General features: G+C 43.0%; 1 protein-coding gene across 7 annotated transcripts in view; it reads right to left on the bottom strand.

The window, feature by feature from the left end:
• PDE1C (phosphodiesterase 1C) overlaps positions 1-12108 on the bottom strand; it is a 321836-nt gene that overhangs the window by 176066 nt on the left and 133662 nt on the right. The window contains exon 2 of one of the 7 annotated variants that reach the window (XM_036327689.1): positions 7108-7134. The exons of the other annotated variants lie outside the window; for them this stretch is intronic. Within the exon in view, the coding sequence (XP_036183582.1) occupies positions 7108-7134 (27 nt within the window). The remainder of the gene's footprint in view (positions 1-7107; positions 7135-12108) is intronic. 7 annotated transcript variants of the gene reach the window in all.

Raw genomic sequence — 12108 nt, 5'->3', positions numbered from 1 at the left:
AAAAAGGTAAAGATAAAAATTATGAACAACAAATACATACCTATCAACAAGTGAATCTAAAAATCAAGTGAATAAAAAATCTGATGAACAGAGTAAACTGGTGAATATAATAGAATCAGGGGCAAAGAAAGGGAGTGGGCTGACAATTCTCGGGGGGAAAGGGGTCTGTGGGGTGTGGGAAGAGACTGGAAAAAAATCGTACACCTATGGATAAGGACAGTGGGGGAGGTAAGGGCAGAGGGTGGGGTGGGTTGGGAACCAGGTGGAGGGGAGCTATGGTGGGGGGGGAGAGAGGAACAGCTGTAATAATCTGAACAATAAAGATTTATTTAAAAAAAATAAGAAGGAGGAGGAGGAGGAGGTTGTTGTTTGGAGAGGCAAAGGGAAAACTTCAAGCAGTGACCTCAAGAACTCTGAAAAGGGATTATCATATTAAATCAGAGGATAGGAAAATATAGAATGAGTTTTCTTTTATCTGATTCTATTTTTGTTATCTACTTTTTATGCATAATGAATTTTATATTTTTTAGGGTTTGCGGGGGTGGGGGTTTGTCTTCATTAAACTTTTCTGAGAGCTTTAACTTTTGGGTTGAGGCCAAATTTGAAAATTTTCAAGCATAAAATATCCTGATGAGAAAAAACAATTGATGGAGTGGCGAAATGAATTCCAAAAGGCGTATCTTTCTGACCCTTTGGTTTTATTCAGCTTTGAGTGGCTTCATGGGGGTGGGGAGCTTCCACCGCTGTAAAAAATTATGGAACCACCAGTGTGGAAAGAACTCAAGAAGCTTTTGGCATCTCAAAGACCTGCCTTTAAGTCCTAGTCCAACCCCTTCTCTGCTTGGTGACCTCAGTCAAGTGACTTACTGTCCCTGAGTCCCTCATCTGTAAAGCAGATGAATTTAGGTGAAATTAGGAGTGTCTAAACCAAGAGTGATCTAGCTGGTGGCCAAAGGACCATCACTATGGGGCCAGACTCTGTCACCCACCCAGGGACCTCCCTGCTCATCAGCAATGCTGCTCCTTGCCAGTGATTCAGTTACAGGACACAGAGTGCTGGCCATGTCGGGCTTTCTTGTGGGAGAACCTCAGTAATTACAATCAGAGAATATCATTTTTAAGTTAAAGGAACCAGAGCCATACTCATGTTTAACCTCATCTCTCTACAGATGAGGACACAGGAATCCCAGAGGAGGATTTTGACACAGCTAAATTAAGGCAAAATCCTGACCTGGTTCTTAATCTTTTACCTACACCAGTGGTTCTCTAGCAGAAATGATTTTACCCTCCAGGGGTCATTTTTAGTCATTACAACTAGGGGAAGTGGGATTGCTACTGGCATCTAGTGAGTAGAAGCTCGGGATGTTACTAAATGCACAGAACAGCTCCCACAGTGAAAACATCAGTAGTACCATGGTTAGCAAACTCTAACCTGCACTGTTGGACTCCGTGCCTCCAAGGACTCCAAAAGCTGCCTCTTAAGCTGCTGTTGGAGGTCGGACTTGGCCCAATTTGGAAGTTCTTATCCATGATTGAGTCAATTGTGCCTCTTTAGCATTGAGGGCCACTGGGATTAGGAAGGATTTAGAGCCTTACCTACTCAGGCAACTTAAAGTCTGGGTTTAAGTTTAAAGCACAGTGATATGCCCAGCGTGAGTTCTACCAATGTTTTAAAGACATAAGTGGGCCTTACTAGACAATCTAAGAAAATGATTCTCAAAACTATTTTGGCAAAATATCATAGAACAACCAAATAATGTACACCATGCAGTTATCAAATATTCATTCTAATACACCTTAAATAAATACATTTGACACTGCATTAAATACCTCCAAGATTTGTGGTTTGAATGGAGGAAAGAGAAATTGAAGCATTGATGTAGAACAAAAGTATGCTCAGAGTTTCCACCCAAAGCTAGAGTTCCATGTTAGAATAAGCTAGAGTTCCATGCTTCTCTGGACTCAGAAAATGACAGCTCAGCACCAAATTCATTCCTGCTACTAATGTCAGACTCAGTTCTTGAGCTACTTACTACATCTCAGCACCCTCTCTCACCATTCCATTTAAGTTTAAATAGAAAAGAAAATCAGAGTCAATGATCCAAGCAAACAATGATGTACTTTCTGATTCTTGCCCATGCTTGCCATCTGGCTTGCTGACCTCATAGGATTCCACCCTGGCCAGTAGGAAGGCCAAATTGAGCTTGAATGTGGGAGTATCTGATGATCTGCAAAAAAACACTTATGAGTCATCTATCAATCTGAGCTTATTTATCCATAGTTTCACCTGGTAATTCTGACTTTAGTTCTGACCCATGGTAGCAATATATAGAGCAGAGATGGCGAACCTTTTGAGCTTGGCATGTCAGCATTTTGAAAAACCCTAACTTAACTCTGGTGCCGTGTCACATATAGAAATTTTTTGATATTTGCAACCACAGTAAAACAAAGACTTATATTTTTGATATTTATTTTATATATTTAAATGCCATTTAACAAAGAAAAATCAACCAAACAAATGAGTTCACGTGTCACTTCTGACATGCGTGTCATAGGTTCGCCATCACTGATATAGAGCATCCCAATCTGATTCACTCATAAATTCAATCCATGTTTAATAATTATGTCCAGGGCACCATGCTTTGGGGAACATATTCCCTACTCAATAAAATCACAATGATGCCAAGAAGAATAACATCCACCCAACTAACTCTTATACACAGAATCAGGGCAGCAGTAATTGGAAGAGCAAGATCTCTTTTAGGTGGAAAGATCAAGAAGGCTCCATGAAACAAAAAATGGCCTTTGAATTGGATCTTGAAGAAAGGTGGGATTTCAGCACATAAAAAGAGAACACCCATGAGTAAGGGTGATAGAAAACACGGCAATTCTGATATGACAGTCAGTGAGGCATATGGGAAAGAAGATTGGACCATGGGAATGAAAACAATGAGAAGGTAAAGCCCACAACCTGTAAGAGACTCATGTATCATGGGTGACAGAGGAGAAGAAAAAGTCAAGTTGAAGAAATACACACAACAGAAGAACATATAAAGTGACTCAAAAGTTTGGATCCTGGGGTCAGTTGGAGAATAGTAGTAATTATCAGACCTGAAAATAGAAGAGGAAAGAAGATTGAATTGTGTCAAGATGCTTCTCTGGACTCAGAAAATGACAGCTCAGCACCAAATTCATTCCTGCTACTAATGTCAGACTCAGTTCTTGAGCTACTTACTACATCTCAGCGCCCTCTCTCACCATATCTAATTCCTAACTCCTGCTACACAGTCTCTCTGGGTCTATCTCCCTATACCTGCTCCCCACACTCCTGCTGACATAGACAGAGAGTGATTACAAGGCATGAGTGAGTGGCAGTTGCCTGATACTCTGAACTCTGACCAAACTATCTATGTAGACTCTCTCACCCTCCTTTTCCCCCTGGCTATTAGAGTATTTATAGGCCCTTTCCCATGTTAACTGCCTTGGACATTACCCTTTGTAGGATAATGTGTCCATCTGTGACCTGCGTTCTAAATAGACCTCTTTGCTACTCTTTCTGATCTGCTCTGACATCCTACCACTCACTACAAAATTGCTCTCATTTAGTTGGCAATCTTGGAATGTAAAGTGGACATATTCTCATAGCTGATGCACATGTTCTACTTTGAGAATGTATTAGTCATCACCAGTACAGAAAAATACTTTTCGAAGGACTTCATTGTTTGGAGGATCCTCTTGTCCCTGATGGCATCATTAATCCTTAGGTGCTAAATGTCAATACTACTAAGGAAGTAGTAGTATGTGGGACTGATTATCCATAAGTATGTAAAAATAAGTGCCTTGATTTGTTCTATCACCGCTTTACCTTCCCCAACCAGTTATTTAGCTGTCATTTTTCAATGCAAAGGTAGACAACAGTCCACAGATTCTATGTTAATGGTGCCAAAAGAGCTTCAGAATCCACAAGTCTTAATATATCCCAGGAAATGAAACAGGGGCACAATTCAGCAGAAGATGCACCTACTAACACAGTGATACAACTACTTAAAAGGCAACTTTCCCAAAGGGTGATATCCACTCACTTTCTACCCTCTACACATGAAAATCTATTTTTAACAGCAAAGGTGGTGGTGCTGTTGATGACTCATAAGTATGCTAATTTGTGATGGCTGATCATGGGCAATCTTGACTAAGGGAATTATTTGCTGGATTTAATCAATTATTGGGCTCATCAAATGTGATTACATAAAAATCCAAGTGAAAGAAGGCATTAGACACTTGAGAGGGAAAATAACTCTTTGTTTGCCTTGCATTAGAGAGAGTTCATTCTATTATCTACATGTGTGATATCCACATGACCGATTGTCTTCACATATGTTTGTGTCTCAGGCTGTCTTCCTCCTAAATTCCAGAATATTTTTCTGCCATTTGCCCTTTTGAGAAAACGCCTAACAAATCAGCAAGACATACAATTTTTAAAGAATTAAAAACATGAAGAAAACAAAGAGAAAGGATTTTGAACTATCCTACTAGACTTTAATAAGCCCATACTTTCAAGCACAATAAATAATAAGCAATAGTGTAGACTATCTTTGTGATCTAGTGAGAGAAGTGAGTATCCTATATAATAAAAGCCTAATATACTAAGTGTCCGGTCATCCGGTTGGTCGTTCAACCAATCAAAGCGTAATATGCTAATGACATGCTAAGGCTGCTCAACCACTCACTATGATGTGCACTGACCACCAGGGGGCAGACAGTCAACTGGTTGACCAGTCGCTATGACGTGCACTGACTACTAGGGGGCAGATGCTCCGACCAGTAGGTTAGCTTGCTGTTGGGGTCCGGCTGATCAGGACTGAGCAAGATGAGCTGGACATGCCCTGGAGCCCTCCCACGGTCCCTCCCTGGCTGGCCAACCTCCTGCATCCCTCTCCAGCCCCAATCGTGCACTGGTGGGGTTCCCTTGGCCTGCTCTGCACCCTCTCACAACCCGGGACCCCTCGGGGGATGTCAGAGAGCTGGTTTTGGCCCAATCCTGCAGGCCAGGCCAAGAGACCCCACTGGTGCACAAAGTCGTGCACCAGGCATCTAGTATAATGTAAGTTCTTCCCAACAGACCTAATTGTCCTCAATGACCTTCAATACTGGTATCTCTTACAGCGTTTATTAACTCCTATCATAATTATTTTGTTCACCTATGTCTAACTTACAAGCCTGTGTACATCTTCACAGAGGGTGTTTCTTACAGATCTATTTCCAGTATTTAGTTAAGTGTATGACAATAGTAAGTACTAATGGAAAGATTCTTGTAAAGTACTATGCAGGTGACTATTGGTACAATATGATTATCAAAAAGATGAGAGATGCCTTTGGATAACTTCAATTACAGAAATATTTCTAGATTTATACAATGAGACATATGAAAACTGGACATGTGCCTGCAGAGGTCCTCAGATTTGTGACTATGCCTTTATTTGTATCTCTGTCTTCGGTTATGCTAATCAATCACACCATTCACTAACATAAAATCATGAGCAAATAAAAAGTTGTTTTAAACCATTAGTTTAGAAATGGTTTACTACTCAACCATAGATTAGTAGACATGGCTCTATCTCATATGAAAATATGTGGGTAATTAAAAAGGAAGTTCAAATCAATCCTCTACTACTTTGTACTTTATATGACTTCAGTGAAACTGGTACAAGACAATCTGGATGTTGTTCTTTTACATCAACATAAAAAATGCAACAGCATTCACATCAGATATGTAAAAATATGCTTTCAAAAATAATCAACATAGTACTTTGAAACTGGACAGGTCTGAGCAACTCTCTTGTAAGACTCCCTCTTACCTGTCCATTGATCACTCCTTAAAATAAAACTGAGACAACTTTGAAACATCTCATATCCCAGGTTAACTACACGTGAAAGTGTTATGTTACCTTTTACTACTGACGACTATTATGCTCTCTAACTTGAGTGTTTAATTTACATCCTGCTCAGTGGTTCATATCCAATTACTACCATGTGCCCGATGAACCTGAACAAGACACAATTATTTAGCCATCTGTATAAGCTCACTATATTTAGGAAAGACTAGCAATCTCTAGGAAGCTTTGACGTCTTAGTCCATTTTCTCTCAAAGATTTGTGCACCTCTATCATGCATATCAAATTACCACACCACCACTGTAGACTATTGACTTTATTTGGAAACCATACGACACAAGAGTCTCTGCTATGAGATGATATACAAAAATAATGCTTTCAAAAATAATTGACATAGGAATTCCAAACTTGACTCACCAGAAAAGATAACATTCAAGTGGTCATCTGAAAGCATGACCACTTTTCGATACCTACTGGCATTCTAACTGCCTCAGTGATTCTTGATCTGAATGTCAATGGTTTAAAGCTATGATGCCAAAGTCAAATACAATCACTGAAAAGCACACACGAGCCTTTGAGACTAAGGCGTGGGCTTTCAATGCTTGGTGAACAAACGGTCTAAGCAACTCTATTCCTTTGGCACATGCTGTCCAAGCTCTTCTCAATGAAGCAGAGTAATGGAGGGTGATGATGGATGAGACTCTTCTTTAAATTGCCCTTTCCACAGTGAAATCGAAAAGATATCACTGCCCTTCAAGAAATTTGTACCTACACTTTGAGCTCAACAGCACTTTGTCAGCAAAATGGGCAAAGGATAATTTTAGACAAAGGAGAATTCAAACACTAAAACGTGTAAAGACCCGTTTGTGCTCTCATCCATATACCTACAACACCCCCACCCTTCTCCCCCCGCCCCCATACACAGCCCCTCTCTGGCCAAGTTTTTAGCAAAATCACCAGACAACTCAGCAGGAATATGCTTTTCAATTCCCCGGGCCCACTCTCATGTGAATGTAGACACTCACTGGGCCATGCTGAATGCCTACGATCAATTTTTAATTACAGCAGCAGTAGTGATCCGAGATAAAGCAGGCAACTGAGAAGGGACCAAGAGACAGTTTATTACAAATGAACGTCCACCATGAGCCAAATTTGCAGAGTTGTGCCCCAAATGACTCGAGCAACCAGCGGCCCTTTCTCGGAAAGAGGCTCTTACCTCTGGGATGTTTTCTTATATTTCCTCCTGTGGGTAAAGAAGCATAAACACGTATCAGGAAAGGGTTTGCGATAGGCAGTGGGTTAGAAAAATACCGCTTCAGTGGGGATGGACAGGGAGGGGAACTCTGTAGAAGGAACTCTCTGTGAGGCTTGGGGGTCTCAAGTTAAAAGCTTTGGATTATTGTGTTATTTTGTGGCCAGATGCATATAACCAGAGTCTTAACAGTGACAAATAGCAGCCCAAGAGCCTGAGGCCTCGGCCCCCTATGTTTTTCCCTTTCCCTTCTGAGGGCACTGCAGCATCTTGGCTGAGGTCAAACTTTAAAGCCATCAGGATCCGGGTTCAAATCTCAGGTCTTCCATTTACCAGATTCATGGGCTTGTTGAGGTGTAAAGGGCCAGAGGCTTATAAAGCACTTCTTTTGCTGGCAAATAGTAAATGGTTAATAACCATTAGCTCCTAGCACTGTCACTATCCTTACTGTTACCCCCATTGACTAGCACTCAAGTCCCTTTAAAGATATGCCTTTTAAAATGTAAATGCATAATCATGCAGCTAAACCATAAGATCAGACACCAGGTCTTCAAAGAAGAAGGAAGGGAGGAAGGGGAAATTAGAAGGTCTAGAAGCAGAGGCCTGAGAGCAGCATTAGCACCATGCTAATGGCTCAGCTGTGGGCTCCGTCTGGAGGGACACTTCCCCAGGAAGCAGGAGAGACTGAGTCCGTCTCTGCTATTTACAGTCCCCAGGTAGCGTCGGGACAATCTACTGGGCTCAGGGCTTCTTCATCTATCAGTGGGCTAACACCTACCTGGCTCTCTCACCTAGGACACAGTGGCATTCGAGGGGGAAATGGCCATGGAAGTTTATTTCCCAGGATCCCCATGTTGTTCATGCCCAGCTCAGTTTTTGTAGACTCTGAAGACCCTCAGAAGGGTTTTGATCGGCTTTTCACTGGAGGGGATTGGAGGAAAGGCATCTCCAGGAAGCGCAATGCTTCCCAGTCACCCTCAGTTCCACACCTGCTTTCCCATTACAGTCACTGCACCCAGGAAGCCAAGCCACTGATTGGCTAACAGATCGGTATGTCACAAGTTAAAAAAAAAAAAAAAAAAAAGCACAGCTGTTTCAAGTTCAGGATCCCTATGACCTGTTACATCTCTGTCCAAATGGAAACATGCATGGTAGTGTTAGGTGTTAAGTGAAGAAATGGCAATGCCACACAGAACCCACAGCGTGATCCTGCCTAGATGTGTGCTGACATCTATTCATCTGAAAGCAAACACAGCAGAATGACAGCCATGACCCCAGGTAATGGGTTAATGGATCACTTCTTTTCACTTTATGGATTTTCCAAATTCTCTTTTTAAAATGAGCATTATGAATCATATTGGAAAAAACAAAATATTCATACACCTATACATACATAGTCACATATACAGATAGTCACGCATACATAGGACTATATGGATCTACAGAGATATTTACATGTGTGCGTTAGATCATATAAATCGGGAGGAGGGCCAGCTAACTGTGTAGCTATAAAGTGGGAATAATCAGAGCACCTCTCTCAGAAGCTTGTGGTGAGAAATGAGTGATAACCCACCTAATGGCGGCTCCCGGAGGCAGATTCTTTATAAGCTTCCCCACTGCATCCCAGCACCTAAGGCAGTGCCCTGCATTCCCTCCAAAAGCTGTGCTGCATGTGCGCTGACCATCCACTCTCTCGTACATGGACCCTCTCACCAGTGACCTATCACTCACACTCTCTAGGCAGTAGCCGAGGGCAGAGGCTTCATCGACAGGCATAGAGCATAGTGAGCTGTGGGTCTGCCTTTGCCCTTGGTCCTTGTTAGAACTGCTGTCAAATGGACTGGACTAAGGAGTCTTCAGCAGGAGCAGAAAATAACCCATTGAGAGTGCAAGGATCGACATTAAGGGGGAAGAAATGCCCGATGGACACCGCTGGCTCCTACCCAGAGCCCAGCTAGTTCTATCGGCAGAGGGTGTCTTCAGAGGCCGGAAGAAGGCAACTTTAGCTCTTGGCTTCCACAGAATTCTCCCAGCATCTGCCAAGCACCGTACAAAGGCACTGCTGGGAGCACCAAGACAGTCAAAGATAAACAAAAATAATAGCTTCCATTTTCCACACCTACCAGTAACAGGCACTTAACATACATCACTAATCCTCATGATAACTCCAAGACCCACTCTCTGAAAGAATTTGAATTCTAAAAAAGGAAGTTAAAACATGTACCTAAAGTGCTGTTTTGTGACCATAACCTATACAAGGGGTGGCTAAAGAAGCTTTATGAAGGAGGTAGTCTAGATTGATGGCGGGGTTGCGGGGGAGGTTCAACAAGGAGAAGTGTGTCAGTAGGAGGCAAGCAGGTGAGGAAAGCACACCAAGCAGCCTCAAAAAGCCCACCCAGTTCAACCCAACCAGATATGGAGGAAAACAGCAGGTAATAAGGCTGCAAAGTGCCTAGGACAAAGTTTTCAAGAGTAATAACATTTATACTTATTTTTTTTAAAGGTGATACCTGGGAAAAGGGATAACCACTTACATTGCCTTGTCTCATCTTTGCTTATGTGGAAAGACAAGCGGGCTCTGGAATGTGACAGACCTGATTCAAAACCCAATTTCCCCTCCTCTCTAGCTATGAGACCTCAGGCACGCTCTATGCAAAATCAAGCTTTAGTCTCCACATCTATGGTGTAGAAGGAATTATCTCAGAGGACACAATGGCTGAATTTGCCAGGGACTCTGCATGCCATATAAAGGGCATTCTAAAAAGTGTAGGTCCCTTTGCCCCTTGTTTTGAGCCTCTTGAAGTCAGGGGTGCTATTAGATGGATCTCTGTGTCTATCCCAAGGGCTTGCACGTGGTTGGCACACAACGAACGCCTGTTGACCAAATAGCAGAATCATTTGCACCTGCCACTCACACCTATCAAAATATGGGTCATGTACTTAGGACACCCAAAGAGAGACCAAATCTGGTTTTCAGTCCAGCTCCCCTTCCTGCCACTCACTCCCCACTCCAGAGATGCATTCTTGGCTTCACAGGTCCTGCAGGTCTCCCTCCCCATCTTGCCCCTTTTAAACACAAACAGCTCCCAAATCAAGATAGCCAAATCCAAACAGCGTCATCTTATGCTGGAGTTGAAAGGTCAGCACTTAACGCACAAGAGAAAATGCAAGTCCATGGAAATCACTCTATTGAAGATCCTACTCACAGATCAGTGTGACTGGCAAGACTGGTGAGGCCGGACCGAGCCCTTCTCATCCTTCAGTTCTCAGCGGAGACATCACTTCCTCCTGAGAACCTCCCAGGGCCTCCCAAACTCAGAAGTGCCCCTTTCAGTGTCGCTGCATTTGTCACTCCAGGAGGTTATGATCTGTTATGCTGTTGGCAAGAATGATGGCTTGTCCGGAACCTGCTAGAGTTTCTCTCTTGCCAGACACAGTGCTTAGCAGATGCCAGATGCTCATTATACTGTTGTGGAATGAATGAGTTTATCAGGAAACTGATCCCCAAAATGCTTTCTTTCTACTGATGTCCTTCTGTTTGCTGAGGATTCCCAAGCAGTGAGGCATCTCCCACAGCCCTGCTGTCTACACACAGGAGGGAAGCGATGGGAGAAGGCTGGGAGCTCAGGACTGTCACCTTTGACCCCTTACAGATCCTGGGCGGTGCATCTCACATTATACAGATGGAAATGGGGCTCAGAGAGGTTACGTAACTATCTAAGGATTCAGAACCTTAAAGCGGTTCAGACCGAAAGCTAACTCTGAGGCCTTCAAAGAAAATTGGGGAAATTAGGCAAAGAAGTCAAAGCCAGGAGGAAACTTAGGCACGAGACAAAAACAAACAAAACCAACAACAATAGAACATAATGGGTTCTTTCCATCCAAACACAGGAAATGAGCTGGAAAAGAAGCCAGTTTATTTTTGGCCTTTTGTTTTTAAAAATGTCAACAGAATTTACCCCTGATCCACGCCCTGAAAGACCGAGGGAATGTTTTCACGTGGTCTGTTTGGGTGTTTCAAACTTACTTTTGATAGTTAATGATTTTGAAACTTGGAGCAATGCAACACTAATCTCAAGATTCGTGGAGCCCATCGGAGCTGATGGCGAAAGGAGAGAATGACGGGGAGCTGCTATGCTGTGGGAGCTAGCAAGGTTGGTGGGGTAGGCAATGGAGAGCGGGCGGTGGCTGGACCAGGCAGAAGACAGGTCATCCAACAGGGCCAGGCTGAAAACCCCATCCATGGAGGCCCAGAGCAGTGCCTTCCAAACGGTACCTAGAAGGGTCCCTGCTCTTCACATACAGGCACATGCATGTGCACGCACACACAGGCACAGCACTGTCTGTCTGTGTGTTTGTGTTAAGGAGAAGCATTACAGCACAATGCTTCCGATCTCTTGCCTGAGCTCCAACCTCTTCTCCAATGTTTTGCGTCTAATAAGCCATGTGAATTTTAGCAACTTTCATCATGTCCCCAACCACCAGTCTCCTCAACTGTAAACGTGGGTAACATCATACCTGCTTCACAAGGGGGGGTGAGAGCTGAATGGAAAAATGAATCTACCTATTTGTATTTGGCACAGTACTGGGTATCCAGTTCATGTCAAAATCAAGTCGGCGATTGTATTAACAACAACAGTACTGAACAAATAATGGTATTATAATTCAATCGGTTTCCAAATTTTGTGTTGGGTGAAAAAAGTCATTCATTGATTTACAAAGTAAAGAAAAAAGGTCGAAGACTGGTTTTGAAACTGGAAAATTGAATACTCCCAACTCTCCGTATCTTAGAAAACTTGAATCACAAAGGAAGTGGGTGCTAATCTCAGTGCTGCTAAGAGGAGGAGCTGAAGCCCTGCCCAGCTGCCTCCTGACCCCTGTGCTCAAGCTGTACACGGAGACACCACCCACCAGAGGCCCCAGGTACCTTAGCAGAACAACACACTTCCCTCTAATACAGTGGTT

This window comes from Myotis myotis, unplaced genomic scaffold (assembly GCF_014108235.1).
Source record: "Myotis myotis isolate mMyoMyo1 unplaced genomic scaffold, mMyoMyo1.p scaffold_m19_p_11, whole genome shotgun sequence".
In the NCBI taxonomy this organism is placed as follows: domain Eukaryota; kingdom Metazoa; phylum Chordata; class Mammalia; order Chiroptera; family Vespertilionidae; genus Myotis; species Myotis myotis.
The sequence above is the reverse complement of the archived record's forward strand: the minus strand, read 5'-3'. Positions and strand labels throughout refer to the sequence as shown.